Source organism: Lissotriton helveticus, chromosome 3_1 (genome assembly GCF_964261635.1).
Source record: "Lissotriton helveticus chromosome 3_1, aLisHel1.1, whole genome shotgun sequence".
Taxonomy (NCBI): Eukaryota; Metazoa; Chordata; class Amphibia; order Caudata; family Salamandridae; genus Lissotriton; species Lissotriton helveticus.
The window spans coordinates 1412500798-1412525352 of NC_136061.1; the positions used below are offsets into that span (position 1 = coordinate 1412500798).

At 45.3% G+C, this 24555-nt stretch overlaps 1 protein-coding gene across 1 annotated transcript in view; it reads right to left on the reverse strand.

Annotated features, from left to right (window-relative positions):
• Window positions 1-24555, reverse strand: part of GLI2 (GLI family zinc finger 2) — a 241577-nt gene that overhangs the window by 47444 nt on the left and 169578 nt on the right. Inside the window, exons 5-7 of the mRNA XM_078682070.1 lie at window positions 13918-14119; window positions 12308-12515; window positions 8354-8467 (exon numbers count right to left, since the gene is read on the reverse strand). Of these exons, the coding sequence (XP_078538196.1) occupies window positions 8354-8467; window positions 12308-12515; window positions 13918-14119 (524 nt within the window). The remainder of the gene's footprint in view (window positions 1-8353; window positions 8468-12307; window positions 12516-13917; window positions 14120-24555) is intronic.

Consider the following 24555-nt stretch of genomic DNA (forward strand, 5'->3'; position numbering starts at 1 on the left):
TTTTTGCTAGTGGGGTGGGCAGCCTGGAGCGGGTTGGCCATCCTGAAGGGTAGATCGTTGGGTAATCCAGGGTATTAGTCAAGAGTTAGTTTCGGGTTCTGTTAGGTAGGGATGTTTAGGCATACTGTGTACATTGGAATTTTATGAAATAAATAAATAATGAATGTGTTCAAGAAATGTATTATGCACCTGTCTTAAAATAAAGTGGCCTTTCTTGCTCCTTGAAGAAGTGTGGACAGTGATTTCTTGCGCGAGGGGGGACCCAGGGAGAGCCAGGCGCGAGCTGATCTTTCCCTGGGTGCGTTCGCGCGAGCAATCTGGGAGCAGGTGGAGCTGATTAGGGGAGTTCATAAGGGGAGGTCAGGCTGGCGGTTGGGAATTGCGTAGCGGGAGGAAAGGGAAGGGAGGTTCTTTTTGCCCCACCCACCCTCCCCCTATTCTTTTAGTTAGGTTTTATTTTGCCGTGCTCTGGGCGCTGCTCTGGTCTTAGGGCCTTGCCACTGTTAGGACAGGTGTCTTTGTTCTTTTAGGAGGCGGTTTTTGCTAGTGGGGTGGGCAGCCTGGAGCGGGTTGGCCATCCTGAAGGGTAGATCGTTGGGTAATCCAGGGTATTAGTCAAGAGTTAGTTTTGGGTTCTGTTAGGTAGGGATGTTTAGGCATACTGTGTAGATTGGAATTTTATGAAATAAATAAATAATGAATGTGTTCAAGAAATGTATTATGCACCTGTCTTAAAATAAAGTGGCCTTTCTTGCTCCTTGAAGAAGTGTGGACAGTGATTTCTTGCGCGAAGAGTGTTTTACAAAACTGAATAATTCTTCAGCGCCATCGGAAAATGTTCTGCTTTCGCAGGGGTGTCACAGCATTTCTGTGTCATTTCTCTACCTTGACAGGGGAGGAACTACAGTTCCCAGTTACAGATCATCTGCTTGTGAACAATGAGAGGGGCAAAATACAACAACACAGGCTAGGGGTGCTTTCGTGGGCCACTGTTAATTTCAAGAATAAAGGTTAAAAAGATGTCTGCCTCTCAGACAAGCTCGTCCTGCAGCTGGGTTGCTATTTGGCGGCGTGGTGGCTCTGGGCGCTGCGACGCTCCTAAACTCAAAGCTCGAGAGACCTGCCTGTTTGCCCTAATCGTGCTGACTCCAGCATGTTCCACTTCCCCCGGAACCCTGCCTTCATCAATCCCAGCAACCCCCAGGTGAGCGCGTGCCGGCCGGCCCCATGCATCACGCGCAAACGTGCTCCTGAGCCGCGGCAGGTAGAGGGATTTGTCACGCGGCCCCGTGCTCGCCTGACAGGAGCTCAGCCCAATATTTCATGGCGGCGAAGCGTGCTGGCTGTCCTGGTGCCTCCAGCTGGATAACGAATGTGGTGCACAACGTCCCTGCCGCTAAACAGCGTCAATGAAGGGTCTCGGCATAAGAAGAAGCCCTTGGGCCCCTTTTATTGTCAACTGCTGCGTCACTGATGTGGACGTGAGAAGAAACTCCTCACCGAGTTAATACACGCCCTGCTGTTGTAACTTTTAAATAAAGGCACTAGCTGGACTTTTCCTGTGATGTGCATTGGCTTCTAGTCGCTAATATTGCCAGCTTGCAGTCTTCAGGGGCTGGCATTGTTTTAAAATACTTGCACTAAAAAAGGTTATTTTCCCTCCCTTCAAAGGCAGCCTGCACATGACCTATCCCAGGACCCGTCGGATCCCACCACATTAAGCAGGAGGCAGTCGATATCTCAACAATATTCCACGCTATGCCATTCCACAGCCTGCTACTCCACTGTATATACACTGTATATGTCCTTCACTTTACGGCACTCCGCTCTACGCCACACCACAGTATGCTATTACACTGTACGGTACTACAGCCTACCCCACTACACTCTACCCAGCTCCACTCTACAACACTCTACTGTATTGTATTTCACTCAGCAACACTCTATTCTACGGCACTCAAGTCTATGCTATTCCACTGTATGCCACCACACTATACCTCACTCCACTCTATGCCACTCCACTGTATGCTACTCCACTGTCCGACCCTGCAATCTATGCTACTCCACTCTACCCAACTCCAGTCTACGCTATTCCACTGTATGCCACCACACTATACCTCACACCACTCTACGCCACTCCACTGTATGCTATTTTGCTGTACACCACTCCACTGTACATACACCACTCCACTCTATGCTATTCCACTGTACGCTTGTTATACTGTGCACCACTCCACTCTATACCACTACACTCTACATCAGGGGTCTTCAAACTGTGGGGCGCGACCCCCAGGGGGGCCGTGGAGTGGTGTGAAGGGGGTCGCGCATTGACAGTCACACTTCTGCCCTGGCCTCCAGGGCTTTCAGCCCACCTCTTCCCCCGTCCTGTGTCTCAGCCAGGGCTGCTGCAGTGCAGCTCGAGCTGCTGGGGCTCGGCTGGGCAGTGTCTGGAGTCTTATCTCCAACACGCTCGAGTTTTTCACAGGTCTTTAACCCCTTCGGCGCTGATGACGAGCTCAGCTCGTCATCAGTTGCGCCGCTCGCACGCTGATGACGAGCAGAGCTCGTCATGTAACGCAGCTTTTTGAAAAAAGCCGCGTAGCGCGAAAATCGCCGCAGCGAGCATGCGGTTAAAGACCATTAGCATATTTACATGCCTTTGTAAACTGGTTACAGAGGCTTAATGTTTTTTATGGTTCCAGTACCCCCTGGGCCCCCACTCTGCCTATTCTTTACATTTGTATTTTTACACTCACTGCTGTAGTGTGAGAATGCATTTAATGAAAAGGAATATAAAGTTGGGTTGCCAAAAGAAAAATGCCTGCTCTTGACACTAAATAGAGTTATAAATAAAAAAGTATGTATTAATTAGTTATGTGACTTTTCTGTCTTTGATCTCTTTAATTTTCAGTCATGGATCATTGAGGCAGCCCTAGAACACAATTAAAAGTGACACAATTAAAAGTGATTTCTATTTATATTTGCTGTTCTAAGTATTCACAGATAAGTGCTAAAAATACAGCTTTAGGTGACTGCTTATTTCGGGGCCATCAAAAAAAATGAGCTGGTAACCCTAATCATAAGACTGGAAGTTTGTTGCAGGATCAGCACATTATTTATTTCCTCCACCCTCGATTCCTGATTAATGCCATTATAGCAATAGTTTAACTTATATCTGAAACCCTACACTTCAAGTTTCTGGGAATGCACCCTGCTTTCAGACAACTCACTTCTCATTCTCGCCTTCACTTTCACGCTCACCCTGCACTCGCAGCGATCACAATGCACTCACACTGATTACCATGCACTCACACCAATCACCATGCACTCACACCAATCACCATGCACTCACACCATTCACCCGCTCACCCTGCACTCACATCTGCCTGCAATGTGAGAGGGATCCGAGGTTGGGAGAGGAGAGAAGAGAGGGATGGAAGGAAGTGGTGAGAGGAAAGGGGCAATGTGTAAACTGCTTAACTCTGCACACGACTGCCAGGGTTTGAAGGGACCCTTGCTGCTCCCGGCCATGGCCAGGTGAGTTTCTAATGTGGCAGCGCATATTCCTGTGGAGTGGGAGGCCCTTCACAAAGGTTGACTAGACATCTTTCAGATGTTAATTGCTGTATTTTGGTTATAAACTGGTACTGATGGGGTGAAATCTTTCCTCAGTGTTACTGTGTTTAAAACATTTCAAAATAAGAAAGCAATGCTATCCCAAAATACGCAGCATCACAGAACCTTATTTAAATTCTCTACTCACGCAATTTAGTCAAGCCTGTCGCATAATTTGGTCCTCACCTGCCTCATAATTCCAGTAGCCCTGCCTAACGGTTTATAAATTTTTGTCAGGAGGGGGTCCTTACGCCTGTAAATGTTGACGGGGGTCTCGGCATCCAAAAGTTTGAAAACCTCTGCTCTACATCAACACACACTATGCGATTCCACTGTATGACACTCCACTTTATGCCGCCCTACCGTGGTATAGCAATTTCATTATATGCCACCCAGCTTTACGATACTCCACTGTATGCCAGTCCTCTCTACGTCATACACTCTATGCTATTCCACTCTACAACACTCCACTGTACACAACTCCATAGTACGCTATTACAATGTACGCCATTAAAGTCACCCCACTTCACTCTACAACACTCTACTGTATGGTATTCCACTCTATAAGCCATTCCACTCTATGGTGTTCCATTCTATGCTAATATACTGTATGCTACCACTCTGTACCTCCATCTACTCTAAGTCACTCCTGTGTACACTTCTCTACTGTATGCCACTCCATTCTACCCCACTCCAGTGTATGCTATTCCACTGTACGCCATCCTACTCTGTTTGACTGTGCGTCACTACACTGTACCTCACTCCACTCTACACCAGTCCACTCTACAACACCCCACTCTATGCTACTCCACTCTACACTATTCAACTGTACACCAGTCCACTCTAACACATTCCAATCTATACCACTGCACAGTACAACACTCCACTGTGAGTTATTCCACTGTATGCTGCTCCACTGTACGACACTTCAGTCTATGCCACTGCACTGTGCACCATTCCACTCTGCACTATTCCACTGTATGCCACTCCAGTCTATGGCAGTCTACTCCACCCTACGCCACTCTACGCAAATCTAATCTATGCCACTTCACTCTATGCTACTCCAATGTATGGTACTTCATTCTATGCAATTGCACAGTAAGCAACTCCCCTCTCACCACTTCACTCTACACTATTCCACTCTACACCACTCCACTCTACTCCATTCTACTGTACGCCACTCCACTATATGCTGTTCCAATCTTTGCCACTCCACTCAACTGCATGTTATTCCAATCTACGGCACTCCACTCTATGCCACTCTACTATATGCTATTGCACTCAACACCACTCCACTGTACTACACTACTCTCTATGCTTTTCTACTGTATGCCACTACACTGCACCTCTCTCCACTGTACGCCGCTCGACTCTATGCAACTGCACACTGCGCTACTCCACTTACGCTATTACACTCTACCACACTCCATTCTAAACCACTCCACTCTTTGCCACTCCACAGTACGCTATTCAGCTGTACCCTGCGGTCCCCAATGAGGTGGCCATACCCCAGGGGATGGGTCCCCGGGGCAGGGTCTTTAAGTGGGCCGGGTCTCACCGGTGATGAGCACCGGCAGTTTTTTTAAGGGGGCCTTGAAACGGGTCTCTATTGGGCTTTGTTTTATGCCCTGGTCTGTTTTTTCGCAGACTGCAGTGACAGAAGGCACTTCGATGTGCGCGTGGCATGGCGTTATGCCAACTGAGCGTTGTAGGGGGAGGGAAATCCTTTAAAGAGAGTCATTTTCTCTCTGAGTTCCCTTCTCTTTTTGAAACTTAGGAACAGAAGCATTGTTGTGGTGTCACCAGGGCTTTAAGTGGAAGCTTTTTCAATATTATATACAAGTTACAGTTGCTGCTTATTTATCTTATGTAACTAACAAACACTGACAAAGGCAATAGTCCTGACTTTTGTGAAATGATGTTACTTGTTGTATCATATATCTAGATGCAATGACAGATACAGCAAAATACAAGTCGGGCGGCAGACTAGGCTAAACACAGATTTTAAGCTTACCTGTGTTTTAAGCCACACCCTTAATTACATTGGCCAAGCCCCTTTGAGAGACCCCCCCGTTTTTTTCATCCCACTTAAAGCCCTGCCCAGGGCAATGTCGGACAGGGGAGGGGGGCCGCGCGGGTCCTCCGCCCCATTTTCTAAAAAGATTATGAAGGCCCTGGGAGATGGGGTCCCTGGGGCCACAATAGTCCTGGGGAGGGGGGCTACGCAGCTGTAACACTCTGTAATACCCCTTGAGGGGAAGATTTCTTGCATTCTGTACAAGAAGGTAGAGGCATCAGATGGTGTAGTTTTGGTGCCCTGGTTGTTTGAGTGATGCCAAAAGGAGCCACACCAAGCAGGGATTTGGAGAGCTCCTATTGATTTAGCTACTTTGCTGTCCTTTTTTCATTTTCTCCAAAGCTTGGTCCACCTGGGGACCAAAGAGATGCTCTTTATCAAAAGGCCCATTTAATAGTGTTTGTTGCACCTCTGGCTTGAAGCCAGATACACGTAGCCAATCATGTCTTCGCACTAATACACTTGTGTTGATGCACCTGGCTGCTGTGCCTGATGTGTCTAGTGCACACATAAGTGAATTGTTGGAGATGAACTTAACATCTTTCACATATCATGTCTCTTTTTTATACTCCTCAGGTAGGTGCTGGAGGAGTTCTGCCATCTCATCCCAATGTGCCCTTTCATATCTTGCTAACAAGGTTTGAGTGTTAGCAGTCTGCCAGTGATTGGAAGATTGTTGATAAGTTTGACTCCTTATCAGGTGGAGGTTCATCTGCTGATGACTGTGAATTGCCCTTTTACGAGTATTAGATACAACTAGTGAATCTGGGGACAGCTGACCCTTGATATAAATAGGATCTGAGGGTGCAGTTTCATATTTCCTATTGACCCTGGGTGTAATTATACGTGCCCGAACTGGGTCTTTAAAAATGTGGTCTGAATGTTGCAGCATGCCTTTAAGCATAGGAAAATTTTGCTACGATCCATGCATGCTGGAAAATGTTGCGAAAATAAAATCATCCTCAATAGTGTCTTTGTAAGGGGATCTGGTGATATTCTGCTTCCCCAGTAATGAGGTCTTCAAAAGATAAAGCATCATCAGCAGGTGATGGTCTAGCTGGATAGAGACCTAGGTCAGTGTCACCTGGGGGATCAATGTCATAATTATACTAAAGATCTGTGGACTGTGGATATAAATCATCGCTTCTCCCATGTTCATCAGTGGGAGACAGTGGAGACCCCTATAGTGCAATGGCTTCTGTTTCACCATGTGAATGCTGTGGTGAAGTAGCGGTGGAGAAGAGGGTGGAGGAGGTGGTTGAGAAGGAGGAAGAGGAAGATACAAAGGACTGGTTGCAATTTTCTTCTTCTTTTTAGCGGGCACTGGTACATATATGGCCTCCGCAAAAGATCATTTAGATGCGGAGTGCACAGTCTGAGCTAAAATACAGCCAGGCTGTATATGTAGCTTGTTCTGCTTTTTCTGCTTCGGATCGAGCCGCTCCTGCATGGTTTAGAGGATTGGTTCCAGAGGCAACTTGGACGGCAAAGCAGAAGTTTTCGGTACCGAAGCAGGTTTATTTTTTGAAGCTGAAGCGGGTGAGTGGAGTACTCGGAACCAAAGAGGCAGTTGCTCGGCTCGGTGCAGGAGGCAGTTTCGGCTTTGCTTTTGGTGCTGAGGGCGTTGCCTACCATGGCCTGCTGGCAGTGGTGGCCTGGAAGTTGTATATTTGGTGGAAAACCGAGTGTTTCTTGGGAGGTGGAACAGGGGCACGGGTACTCACGGTACACTGGCTCAAAGGAAGATCTTGTATTTGGAGGCTGATGTCAAGGTCAGAAGAAGAGCCAGACCCGAAGTCATGGATGGAAAAGGCCTCTTCCTCAGCCACAGAGGCCTCATGAAGCTCTTGAACGAAGATGCCGGGTGTTTCGTCAATATCTCTGTGCTGCATCTCTCTGCCACGCGCTCGTCGGACCTGCAATGTCTTTTTCGATCAAAAGGATTGGCAAGCATCGCAGTCCACTTCCTGATGTTCCGTAGACAGACATAAGTTGCAAATCTGATGGAGGTTGGTTTTTGGGTATTTCGCGTGGCACCTGGGGCAGAAGCAAAATGGAGTTCGTTCCATTAGCAGCGCATTCTTGGTAGAAGCCGGTGAAATAAAGAGTAGGCCCGAAGGCCGTGGTTGGAGCACGTTGAATTAACGGGCGAAGGTTTTCTGGTTTTTAGTGCACTACGATGGAAAACGCCACAGAAAAAATACTGATTAGGGTGGAAATGAACAGCAAACCGAAAGGAGCCGGAGACGGTCTCGAACTGGAGCGCTACACAACACGTCCTAACACGACGGCGGAAAGAAAACAATCTAACAATGGAATCGATGTGCATTATCACCAAGAGGAAGAGTGACTTTGTCACGTCACGTGACTCAAAAGACTTCATCGAAGAAAAACAACTTGCACACATCCGGACCCAACGCTAGATGAAGGAGGTATGCAGAGCATGTGTATCTAGAGCAACACATGCCTCAAACATATTCTTCTCTTTCTTAATTTTATCAGCATTGGCAAAAACTAAAAATTGTACTGAAACCATGAAGCAGGTTAGCGTAATACAAAAAAATGCATTTTCAATAATGGATTGCTGGGGGAGTGGTCTCCCATGTCGTGTTAATACACGTATTACCAATAACAAAAGAAATAACACAAACTTTTGCTTACCTGAGTGCAAGGTGAAATGGGGCGCTGACTTTCCACTTCCGTCTTGACTTTGCTTCGCTTATTGATGATGGCATTCACTGTGCTGCTGACCGCCGATTCACTGCTAGGCTTGCTCTAGAAAGTTGGAAAGAAGTAAGCCGTTTAAATGTGGAACACTGACATAATCTTGGTGATGGTTCATGGTTGATACAGACTGAATCTACCAGCTATCTGTCTCGGCACAGCATACTTTCAGATGGTCAAGATGTAGTCAATTGTGACTAAACTCGGCTGATCCTGCCCCTCAATTCCATTAAAAGGTCTCCTGACACCTGTAACAATAGTCTTCCATGTACAGTTTGCCCCATCTCTCCCCTTGACAACTGTGAACTTTCATGCGGGCGAGGGGTGCTAAGGCCATTCATGCCACGTAATACCCAGCTATCCTTCTGCGAAAGGGATAAGGCTCAACACGAGCAACCAGATTTTCTTACAGACATAGAAGGACTCTATAGCTCCTTTCACTTGCAGTCCAATGAGCAGGTACTAATAAAAATGCCCACTGGAACCCTACCTTGCTCAAACATCTGTAAAACTAGTTTTGGAAACCGCCCAGCAGGTTTCTTGTGGATCCCGGTAATACATTTAAATAATGTGCCTCCTTTTGTTCACCAAACACTTTGTAACTTAATTTAATTATTCCTGCAATGCTATTGTTATTATCACTTTCATTATTAGCATTGTTATTATTTTTTTAGTGTGATTACATTTGTTGACTAAGTCAAAAGTAAGAAAATAATAAAAATGACTGGATGCTACCTCAAAGGAAATTAGAGGCGAATTTGTAAATTTCCTTAAATTTGAATAATTCTGAAGCCCATCGATGAATCGCCCTAATGAAAGAGAAGACTTCAATGAAGTTTAATAGATAATACTACTTTTCAAAAAATATTTTAATATTTTGAGTTCAATCACCCCCCTCCAAAAGCAATCTACAGTTCTCCTTTCCTATTAAAATAATGCTTATTATTATGGTCATAAGTAATACAAATAATTTAGAAATAACTACAGCCCTTCTAATACTATTTAAGATAACCTGATACCTAATGGATCCTTATGATATTAATTATATGTTGTATATGCATTAATGATTACCTTAATATTGTTTGTTTGTTTTTTGAGGTACTAGCTACTGATTCTATCATTATTATAAACAGAGGCGTAGTGAATAAACAGCTCTGCACAACCAAAACTTTGAGCCACTAGGTAGTAGCTGGGATTCATTTCATGGTGATTTCTGTTTTGTTTCAACACCTGGAATAATTTTTAAGTGCTATGGTTCAGAGCATAAAGCGGTCTATGCTGAAATCTGGTTTGACCTACTGGTCACAGTTCATATTATAGAAATGCCATATCAGCTTTTTGTTCTTTCGAGGTCTATAAATTGAGCATCGCTACAATGCTTAATGGTATTTATTGGATTATAAAACAAACAAAAAAATATTTATTAAATGTGATGCTGTTTATCCTTTAAATTAGCAAATTCTCATTTGTTACATTTTTTATTGACAAAATTTGTTTATATTTGTGGTACTGGTATTGTTTATGACTGGCATCGTCAACATCATTTGGCCTGTGCTCAAATGAACACAGAGTAAAGAATGGGCCAGCCCACTACAAAACATCAGCCTTGGTTTGTTCAGTCCTCTTCAGCCACTGTCATGAATCATTGTCACAATGATAGATTCAACCCAGATCTGTGAAAGGGGGTGAGTGTCTGAAAAGTTTCAGCGCTTCGTCCATCATCTCCTTGTGTTTGCTTTGTTCGCCCAACATTGGCAGGGTAAGCCCAGAAGTGGGTCCCTTGCTCACTTGGCCACTGGTTTCAAGCTAGCCTGGCTGCTGAGGGGTGTTACCTCGAAACCGGTCCCAGGATGCTTGTTTTCTGTTCAGGGAAGACCTGGCTTGGCAGTTCGGCCTGGGCTGTTCCCATGAGGCAGAGGGTCAAGACTGATTTGCATATAGGCGGGTCTGAACTAAGGTGTCGAAGTGAGCTAAAGAACGTTGATGGATTCAACCCAGATAAGTGACTGGGAGTGAGTGTCTGAAAAGTTTCAGTGCTCCGTGCATCATCTCCTTGTGTTTGCTTTGAATCATTGTCAATCACATCTCAACTCAGCCCATAGACGTAATTTAGACTCTGAGTCATGCTATTGACTGTTAGAATATATCCTTCCTTCTCTTTTGAAAAGTAAAAGGGACTATATTACATCTGAAAAGTTCAGTCACTCATCATACAATCAATACTTTATGTCATGCACTCCCGCTGAAGAGTGCAAGCCTGAATCTGAAATCCCTCCTCCCCCCAACACCATCCCTCCTAGATGCAACTCTCAGTGAGAGCAACAGGAAGTTCCACTCCCTTGCTGCCACTGCTGGGTTGCTCACTGATTAAGCCCTCCCAGTGTCCTCTTCTTCCCTGTTGCTTTGCTTCTTTGCCAACGACCTGCTATTTCCATGGAGTGGCCTGTCGCCTCTGCCCTAATCCTGTCATCGGAATGCGGTAGATGTTCAGCACAGCTATTAACTTCCTCTCACTGCACGCAAACACTGGCAAAGCCAATGAGTGGCTCTAGCTTATAAATTAGAATGTGAGCCAGATCTATTGGCTTTATCAAAGCTTGGTTTATTTGACATGGTATATGTGGGGAAGTTTTGAGATTTTTAGCTAAAAATGTCAAACACAGAAACCAAAGAGCAAAAGATTAAGCTCTTTAACTCCCATTACACATAGGCACATAGGTGGAGGGATGCTTGTAGTTAATTATTTTCTTTACATTGCTCATTTTTAGAAATGTCAGTCCAACCCGAGTCACTTATCCTGCAACCTAAAAATAAATGTTTCTTATAGCTTTCCTTCTACTAAAATCCTGAAATCAGAGAATTAGTTCTCTCGTTAATCTCCATTGGATCAACTACGTTTCCTACAGGGAACAAGAGCTGACGAACAACTGCAGCTTGGGTCCTGACTGCCTTTTCTTGGCCTGATTTTAAAAAATTTGAAATAACAGATTGGTCATCAAACAAGACCCAAGGACTGGTCTAAACATCCATAGAGGCACATTTAAACTCAAAAACCTGTAAAATTCGAACAGAAAAGGATATTAGTCTACCAGTCATGAAATGACGGAAGGTGACACTGCTCGGCCGGGACTTGGCAAGAGAACTTGGATTTGCATTGTGAGGGAACCATGGAAATCCAGGTGTCCCTGGGTTCGTCAACTCTGGGTTGTGAATCAGTAAGTATTTTGGAGTACCTGGGCACAAGAACGCCGCCCTAGGATAAAATCAGTCTTTGGCTGGTTTTATCAAGGATAGTTTTTTTTGGGTGGGAGATTTGGAGGGCCTCATTCTAAGACACCAGGGTATGGAAGCCCAAGAGGCCCGTTTCCAGGGGACTCTCCATTCAGCCACCCTATGCCAACGATTATATTTTCAGCTCTGGGAATGGACTCGTTCAGCGACTCACCTTACTAAAGAGAGAATATTTGTTGTTGTCTTTTTGAGGGCTATGTTTTCTTTCTGAAGGAAACGTTAATTGCCTGATTATGGGAAATTCAATCTGATGTAATGAAGCTACTACATACAGGGGTGTACCAGCTGACAAAATGGAAGAATTGCTGACAGGCCTGCTCCGCTGTGAGAACGGTAGCGCTAAGGCTAAACCAGTCACATGTCACGCGGGATTCATCAGATGGATCTAGGCGAGCCTAAGTCATGTTTGACTAAACTCCAGATTTAAACCGCGTTGAAATAGAGCGGCATTTCTATTAAACTAATGTAAACCTTATTTATCCTCCTTGTGGGCCGCGAAGCTAGGCGACCAACACAAGAGACGCCACTTGAGAAAGCTCCACTTGGCACGCGCTTGTAATGGCGGGGTCGCAGCCACCCACCCCCGCGCTCCCGCCATACCTGATTAGCTTCCGGCTGACTGCTGTTGCTGTGGGGCGCAGGAGCAGGATTGGTCGAGATGACTGCCATGTGCTGGCGGGATGGGAAAGTAGGCGACGGCTGGAGGAGCGGAGGGGTGTGCCCAAATGCCGCGCTCAGGCTGCGCTGTTGGTTCAGGAGGTGCTGATACGCCACGGGGTTGAGAGGGTGAGGGAAGCTGAAAGCAGGGCTGCAAGAAAGACATATACGCATTTCACAACTGATAAACAAAACAATGCTGCCAGAAATACTTTTTTTCTAAGCCTAGTTAAGGAAAGGAATCTAATTCGTGGTAAGAAAATCAAATGACTAAATATTAACAGAATTTAAGTGATTCTCGTATAGCATCACTCTCCAAAACTGCATCCCTGACGTGTAAGAAGGAAACATAACTGAGTGTTATGCTTGTTACAGAGATCTTTGTGACACCTGTAGGTCACAAACGCACACTTGGTGGGTCTCTCCTGTCTTTCATCTTTCTGAGGTCAATAACTCTAGTGCTATTTATTCACTCGCAGCACTACACAGCTAAATGACTCTAATGGAAAGGGCAACCCAAAGAAGTTATTATTTAGGCAAACTAACATACTTGAAATTAAGCAGTGGTACCGCCTGTAAATGATATCACAAAGTAACCCTGAAGTGAGCTAGGCCACATATCTTTACAATGAGAACTAGGGAAGGCACTGTTAACAAAGGTACTAAATGTCCTCAGTCCCTATCATGACCCTGAAAAAGAACAGGCCTGCCCGGTCCTAAACCCTTCTGGCACTGATCGTCCAGTGGTCCAAATCCTGGAACAAGTTTGCTGTTGGAGAGCACTATGAAACTTGCGATTTCGTTTTTTACAGTCATAAAAAAGGATCTCAGCGAACACAAAACTGAAAAAGCCCAGAAATTCACCAGTTAAGCTATGCGACAGGCCATGCCCGACATAACTCACATCCAGCCATGCCTATTGCACCCATTTGCTGATGACATGTGGCAGAAGCAAGAGCGCAGTCATGATTTAAGTGCTTTATCAGGTTTGTGTCCGATGAACACCATCAGTAACCTTTAACTGTGGTTGATTCAGAGAAACAAAAGTAGCTGCTCAGCAGCCTATTCTGACACTGAGGTAGAATGCTGTCACTCAAAGTTGCATCTATGTTTCTGCACAACAAGGGAACCTGAGAGTGGTCAATGACCTTGGGTACACACTGTAATACAAAACAATGTTTCTAAGACATGTGAATGTAACAATGCTACCAACCAAATGGTCATTTATCCCAAACAATAATCAATAAAATGTATCTTTAGAAAAGAATTGTATAACGCTGCAGTGGGCATGAGTAAAAAGCGTGCCTTGTGCTCTCGCATCGCTGATACGCACACGTGTCAATTGTCAGGAATACCTAATTTGTCTTTATGATATCTAAAAACAAGAATAGCATTGCCCGTCCTCAGCTAATCAACAATAAAGAAGAGTAGTAAGAAGGGTGTTGCAGTTATGTTTTATTAAAAGTCTAAATGTTCCAAGTAGCACAGGTACGGTTTGGTAGCCCCGCCTCTTCCAATACGACACAAGATGGCTACCTTGTAGACGGCTTTACCTGATTGCCCCGGCGGATAAGTGCCCGTAGGAGCCACTGGCGGCAGAGCTGCTCCTTGAGTTGTTGATGTACGCTACCAGGGAGTTAGGGGAGGTGCGGATCATTGTTTGCAGGTCTAAGCTGGCATCCGACAGTGGAGAGATGGACAGGGCCCGCTTCCGACTCAGCCGTGGTGTGAGCCTCGGACTGGAATACCGGGACACTGCAAGAAAAGACGATGTTCTTGTTTAATACAACATGGAAGAAGAACCGTGACGGTAAACATCACTTACAACGAAACTTTTACAACGCACTACCATTACAACGCGGTCATTACACCGCAAACTATTACAACGCATTGCGCTGGGGGGCGCTCTAGGATAGGGAATAGGTTAATTTACTATCCAATAACCTTCCCTAGTGTCCACGGGGACTGGAGTTGGAATAGTAAATTAAACTATTCACTATCCAACACCCAAAAGCGCTATGCGTTGTAATGGTATGCGATGTAAAAAAAACGTGTTGTAAAGGCAGGCGTTGCAATAGCCTGCGTTGTAACGTCATACATCCACAGTGACACATACGGATTAGTTTGCAAGGTGAACAATGATTTGTCTGATACAGGATCAATAATACGCATGTTTCTGACAAATTTCCATTAGAGTTGAGGCCTGTTTCCTGCTCAGTCACGTGGGATGTATATGATCTTAAGCAGGCATGATAGATCAATGATTTAATGCACACCGTTGATACCTGTAGCGCTCTGTAGGTCATAAGACAAGATCCTGTGGGAAAACCATATCTCTACCTTCCCATTCTTCAGATGTTGAAAAACTGAGTTCCATTACAGAGGGTAAACAATATCTTCTGTTACATGCAGGGCTTAGAAATGCCAGGAGCGTTGCATGAAGCACTATATAAAAAGCAAGTAACTATTAATATTGCCCTCTAATTGTGCATGTTGCGTTTTTGAAACTCATTAGACTGCAGACCAGTCATGGGGTGACGATGAAGGGATCCAAACGTGAAGAGCTGAAATTTCAATGACTGTAACATTCAGGGTTGTTAAACACAGTCAATCATGCTGTGATTCGGCACAAGGGCAGTCAGTGATGTGCACCTCAACCAGCCAATCAGCTCAATCATACAGTGATCAGGTGCAACGGCAATCAAGTCGGTACGTGCAGCCTAACCGTCCAATCAGCTCATTCTATCTAGCCAGTGAATGAACCAGGATGGGAGGGGCGTGCTTGGTTACCTCAATGATAATAGATAAAGATAATGAAAAAATCCTGGGTAATGATTTATTGTAAATACCCGGTCTCTATATAAGCACTCAGCGTTTCTAATATATATTTTACCTGGTAATGACTAAAACAGGAGAACAATTCTACATGAAACCTTACACAGTAAAGCTTTTCAATTCCGACTGCTTTCTATGCATTGTGAGGTGAAATGTGGGTTGCCAAACTCTGCATTTGTTAAGCTTGCGAGACATTTCAGTCTACGGTGCGGACATTGTTTTTCATCCTTCCGGAGTCAATATGAAGAGTATGACTAACAGGGGTTATCTTAACAGTTCTTTTTGAGCCTTAAAACAACTCCAGTGGTGTGGTCTTCACTGTTGCCTGCTTGGTAAACTTAAAAACACTTTTTTTTAAATAAACATAGTTGTTACCTAAAATGAATAAGAAAGTACTTTTGAGAGTCAATATACGCCAACCACAAATGGCTGGTTTCAGCAGAGGTTTGCATCAAAAGACCTCTAAGATGAAAGCATGGGCTTGTTTTCTGTAAGGGGATCCCCACCTGTCCAGATCGGAGGGGGCGAGCCTGTCCCTGGCGGACCCCCACTGGCCCTGGCTGAATGGAAGGAGCGAGACGCAATTTTCCAACCTGATGAATCGCCCTTTGGAGCGGGGGTAAAGTCGTGGGAATGTGCAGATCACAGGAGATAAAAGGGTGGGGGCGGGAGGCGGGGGTCCTACCGTGGGAGCAGATCTCATTTCTGAGTTTGGATCTGGCTCGTGCTGACTCCAGGCACTCTGTTTCCTATAAGGACTCTCTCGTGACGTCACATTGCTGCAAATATTCTCTCAATCATACGTTCGAGTTTAAAGTGCCAACCGCGTACCCAAAGCTACTGGAAATGTGACAAGCCAACGCAGGGGGGCAAGATGGTTTAGAAGGTTTAGCGCCTGTTGCAGAGGTCGGTGTACAAAATAAAATGCATATGTTTGGATTCTGACACGACCGGCTCAACCTATAGTGTTTCCAAACAGATAACAAGCATTTACAATGCAACGGTTTCGCCTTTGACACCTCGTCAGGGTAAGAGCTATATAAATGCAATTACAAAACAATACAATACAATGAAAATCCAGGTCCGGCTAGTAAACTACTAGGTAGGTGGGCACCCTAAACATTCCATGTAAGTACGAAAACAACATGACAGCTCCCCCAATGTATGTATCTTCCTTTATACATTTGTATCCTGCATATTTTCCCAACATTAAATGGATTTTTAAACAACCGTGAAAATGCAGTTCCGGTAATCGTTAACACAAACGTAAACACTGAAAATGCATGGGAAAGTACGCAGCTTGGTCGATAAGCCTAATACGTAGATCGGCTGCTTCTGTCTGTTTCGCCAGGGAACTTTACTTCATTTACAATGCACTGGATGCGAAACGCTGCAAGGGACGGGGAGGGGCGAGACCCCCAACAGACGCTATCATAGAGGAAAATTACATAGATGAGGAGCACAGCCTCTGATCGAGCCGAGAAGCAAAAAGTGAAGCCGAGGGAGAAAGAGCGAAGTGCAGCAGAAAAGTACATAAATTACTACTCACGATGACAGTAAAAGATCGAATGGTTCTCGGGCAACTGGTGCTGCTTGGATGAATCAAAGTACAGTTAGCCTGAGCCTACCTTTGTATCGTATACACACCAGAATACAGTTCCTTCACGTGCTTTCCTACCACCCCAAGGCTCTCACGCTGTCTCTTTCTGACTGAAGGGCTTGACTCGGGTCTAATCGCAGGTTTCTCGCTAGACTGTCAGCCAGTATGTAGCGTTAATATCCCATTCCCAAGCACATGTTTTGTTGATGGCCGCCTACTGGCGGAAGGAAGGCGTGGAGTGCACACAGCCAATGAACATCTGACAACAACTGAAGCAGCCAATACCACACACCCTTACTTGCCGCCTTCTCGCAATGTTTGCACCCACTACAGCACACCTATAATCACTCCAGTACGAGATCTCACTTCCCGGGCAGACGGTGTTCTCAATGTGTTTGTTCGGAACATGAAGAGGAAACAGAACCAGAAAGAACAAGCACCTACGAGGACACAGGGGGCGGGAGAGGACACGGACGGCGGGAGGGGGCGGGAGGGGGCGGGAGTGGACACGGACGGAGGGGGCGGGAGGGGGCGGGAGTGGACACGGACGGCGGGAGGGGGCGGGAGGGGGCGGGAGTGGACACGGACGGCGGGAGGGGGCGGGAGGGGGCGGGAGTGGACACGGACGGCGGGAGGGGGCGGGAGAGGACACGGACGGCGGGAGGGGGCGGGAGAGGACACGGACGGCGGGAAACGTGCACAGGACAGCGAGGGGGGGGCGGAAAGGCACACGGAGGGGGCGGAATGGACAGACTTACAGTGAAAGGGGAGGGAACGGGAAAAAACGTAACTCCGCCCTGGGAAAAAATCTCGGGAACGCCCCCGAATCTGGTCCGGCCTTGACGGACAGATGTCTGTTCCAATGGCTAGCCTCCATTTATGGAGCTAGCCAATGGGACAGGGGGGCGTTTTCCATTTTCCTTACTAGAATCAAGAGATTTCTCTGGAGGCGGAGCTAAGAGCTCCGCCCTCCAGCGAAACCTAAAAAGGGCATTAGTAGTGGTTAATAATGGTATTTAAAATTGTCTAGAAACTACCGCGTAGAGGCGCCCAGCTGCTAAAGATTTTTATCTGCCACATTACATTTGTTCACTCTGCATAATTTCACCTGGAGTTCAATGGCCGTCTCTCGTTAAAGCAAATCATTCCAAATAACAGCAACAATGCAATCACTTCAGCTACCAAAGAACCAATTCCAATTTTTGGGGGAGTGAATACCAAGGAGTCAATTCATTTATGACCGTCATCCGCGAAATTGGAGAAATTGAGAAAACTTTGCCTGGGTTAATTTACACTACTTCGTTGAAGCAATTTTCCCATCCGCAGCCCATAGAACATTCACCAGAATTTTAGAGTAGGGAGGTACGAAATTCATGTAATTTCCTTTTGGACAATTGTCTGAAATTAATGCGTCCTTACATCCTGAATCATAGCAACAAAAAACAAAACATAAGTGCTCTAAACATAACCCATTTGCATTCTGTTCTTTTGGATTAGTCCTCTGCTCCTACGACATGATTTTTACCCGAACAGATTTGAAATTGCACACCGTGGCGTAATTAATTTTATTTACACCAAAAAGTGTGCAGCAAGGTGCCGGAAACACCGTAAAAGTACGCCGGCGTAAAAGTAATTAATTTCACCCGTCCTAATTTAACTGGCACTGGGTTCAGGCCCCAGTCATAATTCATTCTAGGGCCATCTGGTCTCACTTGGAGGCTGAAGGGGAAGGCGGCGGTTCCTCCCTTATAGTCAGTTGAAAAGGAGGAAACCGCGTTTAAAACAGCCCAGGACGACAAAAAGAAACTATTTAAAGTTCAGGCTCTCTAAATATGGGCAGTTTCCCCACCCCTGCTTCTGTCCAATCACCTTCGACGGCCTTCCGAAAGGAGTAATGGGATCAAGTAAGGGTAGCTTGAGTGTGTGATGCTGAGCTGTCAGTTCTACAAAAATAAGACAGAACAAATGACTTATGCATAACCCACGGTCTCACATGAGGCCTCATTTATGAGGCCGTGAGTCACTTTTACGCTGCCGGTGCGTCACTTTTTGTGACGCACCAGCAGCGTAAATAATGTGCCTTGTTACACCATATTTACAAAGTGACACATCTAGGTAGATGCGTCACTTTGCAAAACCCTGCGCCACATTATACCTGCGCCAGGTATAATGTATGCAGGGGGGCGGGCGTTCTGACGCAAGAAAGGGTCATAGAAGTGACGCAGTGAAATCTATAAGATTTCACTGCGCCACTTCTAGGACACAAATGCGTCAATTTCTTACGCCTGCCTCACAGAAGGCGTAAGACTGACGCAGGTCCTTTCACATGGGGCTTGCCCCATGTGAAAGGACACATTGCTGGAGTTGCGTCACTTTTGTGACACACTCCAGCAATGCATCACTTTTGCACCATACAGATACGTCAGAAATACTGACGTATCTGTAACTCCTTGCGCCATGATGCGTCATATTGTAAATATGACGCATCATTGGTGTCGCAAGGAGTGCGCAGTGAAAAGTGACGCATCGCTGTTTTCACGAAGCGATGCGTCACTTTTCATAAATGAGGCCCATGGTGTCTGGCCCGGGTGGAGCTGCTCTTACGGCCAGAGAGGAGCCCCGCCAATAATATGGTGAACTTGGGTTTCACGCAGCGAATGGGCTGCTTTCTGGCCAAAGGATGCTCCAGCCATGCATGAATCAGAGCATATTGTGCGACTAGAAATCCCCGCCAGGGGCGGTGGCGTGGCAGGGGTTCGTTCTGGTGCTTGGGCAAGGGGGTCTGGGACTCTGGGATGGTGCCTAGAGGTGGACGGGAGGGGTAGTCAACACATGGAATTTAGCCAGCGCTTTAAATGGGTAGGTAGTGGTACTGTTCAGCAATGAGTACCCGCACTTCTTCAATTTGAAAGGGAGAGTACCTGCACTTCTCTGCACTGCTGCAACACATTCAATGGGAGTGTACCAGTACTTCTTAGGAGCAAACTTGGTACTCTAAAGAGTGAGTACCTGCACTTCTATACATCCATTTAAAGCACTAAGTTTAGCAGGTGAAAAGGGGGTGATGTGGCAGGGCACAAAGAATGAGGAGTGGGATAGTGGATTGGCAAAGGTTGTGCTAGGGCATAGCTCCAATGGGCTCAGTGGCAGCAGTCTACAAACATGGCCTTGGGGCAGCAGGAACTCAAACTTGCAAGTCAACAGATTTCACAAATAAATAAAAACTGCAATGTAATGCAAGCTAAAAAAATGGAACAAGAGAACATAGATTGACTGCGACCTTTAACTGAGGGTTTACACCATGTATGGGCCATCAAGCAGCAGCGTTAGCCATGTGAAGTATCAGAGGGGTCCATGCAATTTATAGGTTTAAAAGAAGGTGGCTCACAAAGTTTGGAAATCTAGGCAGTCACTGGGGTACACAAAGCCCCCAGGAGTGATCAAAGGACAACTACGACTTTCATAATTCCGCTTGTGTATGCCATTTAAATCTGCAGATTGTTTCATGGCCAATCTTTAGTAAGTAGAGGTTTAGGCGAAATAATAATTTGCATATTTTCAAACCTCACCACACCCGCTGCAGTTGAAAATATTTTTCAAAGTGTGGCCCTATTAGAAAGGACTCTTTCCAGCTCTTTTTCACACCAACTTCCCTACTGATGCCTACTTTCACAATATATATATTTAAAACCACAATTAGTGTGACAAATGTTGTTGCCAATGTTTGTGAACCCTCACAAAGTAACAACTTTGTGGCTGAGCACAACATTTGCAGTTCACCCCCGTAGGGGAGGAATAACTTACTTAGTTACTTCCCTGTAACCAGTGCATGAAACTGAAAAATGAAACTGCAGATACTCACTATCTACCTTGTTGCTACTGAGAAGAGACAATAGTCCCCCATAACAAGTATTGCATCCATGCTGGGAAGTACAGGTAATCTACTTTTCAAATTAAAGAAACACATGTACTCAATACCTTTGAGAACCTAGACCAGTGGTTAATTTACAAAAGAGCAAGGGGCAGATTTAAAGTGACACAGTGCATTCCGCAAGTTATTTGGCTGCGCTGCGTCACTTTCAAAGCACAGGGATGCGACATATTTACAACAATATGTTGCATCACTGTGCTTCCCTCTGCGCTGGCACACAAACTGCTGCCATGCACCGGCACAGGCACCCCATGGTGCAAGGATGCCTGCGTCGTGGGGAGATTGTTTTTATGCAGGAAGGGGGACCTTCCTGCACAAAAACAATCACTACAGGCATTTTCCTCTTTCAATGCGTGCTGTAGATACAGCACGCATTGAAAGAGGAATAAACCAGGAGAAATTAAAACATTTCTCCTAGTTGTGCCTCCCTAGACCTCCCCTGGGGAGGAGTAGCATTCAGATGTATTTCCAGATTTACAATCCTTCGTAAATCTAGAAATTTGTCAGGTTCCATGGTTGTTGCGGGGCAATACCCATAGCAACACCCATGGAACGCCCCTTTCACACAAAGTGCTGTGTGTAAAGGGGCCATATTTACAAGGACAGGAAAAGCCACGCAGGGTGGCTTTTCCTGTCCTTGTGAATATGGACCAGTAAGATATGCCACCAGAAAGTCACAAAAAGTGAAGTATTGGTGGCACGGGGGCTTGTAAATCAGCCCCTAAGTGCTCAGGCCAGAAGTTTTGCTCAGAAGACCACGGCAGTGCAATTGAATGTGAGGAGCCGAATAGCAAGGCGGTGAGGTCTTGTCTCTTTTATTAACCCTGTACCCTTTATTTCACTCCATCCAGCTTTTTCATTCTTTTCTCTTTGTCAGTTTGTTAAAATGTTTTTCTCTTACTCCTTTGTCGTCGTCCCCCCTTTTTTTCTATCTCTCTTGCTCTTAGGCTTATGAGGAAAAAAACATAAGTGCTGGTCCCCAAAAATGAGTGTGGGTGGGCCCCGCCTGCAACCACAGGATCAAACTCAGCACTGCATGCCCATTTAAATCACTGGCGTTAACCGCCATTTTTCAGCATGCTTCGATGGCTGATTCAGTGTTTTCTCACCCATACTCGGCACTGAGAAAAATCCAGGCACTTGCTAGGTAGCACAAGCACAGAGAGGCGACCCCGCACAAACACATTAAGACCCTTTTGCTGTATTTTGTTCTTCGGCCCTGAAGCGAGCCATTATTTTTCGGATAAGGTCGCTGCGGCTGGTTTTTGTCACTCTTCTTATCAGGGCCTATTTTGATGAATAGTACTTAGCAGGCCTTTCTAATTTTGCGATACGAATCTGCGTCCCACGATTCCAGCTAATTAGTTTAAGGACATTGATTAAAGGTGCTGGGGCTTTGCAGGGAAAACACTGGAGTCCCGTGACTGACCGGTCGGATCAGCGATAAGTTGTGCTTTCCATGGCCCAAACTTTCAAAAAAATACACATCAATTACCATTCCACTGACACACGACTGTTAACACAATTCCATGCATTTTTGAGTGTTTGTTGAGTTTGAACCTGATGTCAGAGGTCAAAGGATATCTGTATATAGTTAGAATTAATCTAGAGGAGTGCAGGACACTAGGATATTTAAATAGGATGCACAGCGTGTCATGGATATAGTATTGGTCCAAAAAGCGTGTTTATTAGTATGTTTGTGGAGCCTAAAGTTACACGTTTAATGGTTTCTCTGGCCTTGCCTTGTGGCTCTCTGGATTGCCTTGCCATTGACGATGTGGTGTTAGGTTGTTCCTTGTTCCTCTGCTACTTTGGTTATAAGGGGTAGAAAGCTTTGCAGAAGATGGAACTGCTGTTAAATTGTTGTGGGCTTGCAGGGGAGCCAGTGATGGTAAGTAAGGATCGGTGTGAACTGTGAAGCAAAATATTCCACTTAGTTGAATGGTGGTGTGTGGTTAGTCTTCAGGGGGTTCAAGGCAGAGTCGCATGCCAGTCAATAGGGCGCTCTGTCCATCAGGGAAATGCAAGAGCTCAGCATCATGTGATTCTCGGCAAATCACGTAATCTCCCCGTGCCTAACAAAATTAATGTGTCCATCTGTAACGAAACTGGTGTCAGCAGACTACCATGGCAGTGATTGCTTTGAAATACAGCACTTTTTTTTTTTTAAAGACAAGCATCCTGTTTACCTTGAGGGGAAAAGAGATGAATTAAAAAAAAGATATGCATTAAAAGTTTAACAAACATTTTTTTAAGAGTATGAAGTGGTCCATAGAACCATCGCGTACTCTAAAAAAAATGTTTTGGCTATAATTCACAAAGAGGAAGGGGTCACTTGATGAGTCCCGTGATTGGTCCGTTAGATAAGTCTGCTTTCCATGGCCGAAATAGTCAAGAATAAATCCAAATGCCAATGCCTTCCCATTTGCAAATGGGTTACAACTACCATTGTTTAGTCAGTAATACCTAATTTTTTTTGCGACTGGATGTAATTTGCAAAATGGTAATACATGCCATTCCAGTTTGGTATCTGGAACGGATGCCCTAAACACGTCTTTCCAAATACCAAAATTGCAATATTTAACATGTTACAAAATCGCAATTTGTGTTTGCTATATACCAAAAAAGTGTTTTTGCTGTCGCAATCAGATTAATTTTGTAAATTGAACCCTTTGTGAGAACAAAACCCTTAGTACATCAGGCACTAAAAGTGTAAGCTTTTATCGTCACTATGATCGTTAATGAATTACATTCAGAACGCCCTTATTAATTCCCTTGCACCGGAAACCCCTTTCTGACTGCAACAGTGAAGCTTTGTAGGTCATCAACCTTCTTTCGTGTTTGGAAATGTATCTTCAACAAGAGTTTGAAAAAGTTTTAGAAATCATAAAACACTCACAGGGCCTTTCTTTTCCTGGGAAGTCTTTCAGCCCTTTGCAGCTGTGGAATGGTGCAGCATGTCCCTATTTGACAAAAACGGGAGCTCCATGTCAGTGGTTTTCTTCCCCATTTTTTGTGTTGTTTAAAAGCTAATAAGCAGCTTCAAGTCCCAAAGAAAGGTCTAGGTCAGACCCACCACTGGAATATTTTCGGGTCCGTGGCTGAAGTGTCCAGGATCCATTAGGCACAGCATACCCAATTGTTTTTAATGTTTCACTAGCATTGCCCATTACTTCTTATTGTCTTGCTCCCAAATTCCCTGGCCCGACCCCCATTACACTCATCACAGTTCCTATACCTTTTGTATGCACTTCAACCGCTACTTCGGGAAACACTAAATGAACCTCCTTCAGAAGCTTGAGGCTTCCTTAGGAAGCGCGGAGGGCCTGGGGCATGTGGGCATTTAAACAGTAGAAAGTTTAAACATACACAGATCAGCATGTTTAAAAAGGCATCACCGCCAAGTGAGCAGATTTAGTTCGCTATTGACAATCCTGAGAGTCGAATGTATTTCGGGCAGTTCCACCACCTCTAGGATCTGACAAAAGTATTCAAAACTTTGTTTACATGCTGACCACGACCCTGAGACTAGGCACATCAGGTTATGGGTATGGTCTCTTCTCTTGTTTGACAGTCAGAACCTGCAACCATTTACGTTCCATCCAAACGTGTACCAGGGCACTTTAAGAGTACATTACTAGCCTGATACATATTCTTTGCAGTTTATCCTATTGCTACAGATACCTGCATATTTCACCACTAGGTGGCGGAAGACGCAAACGTGATTCCATGATAGAGTCCAACGCAGCCGAAGCTGCTACTACTACCATATTTGGGCAGAACACTTCATCCTCGTTGCTAGCTACAACATGTCAGCTGTTGCCC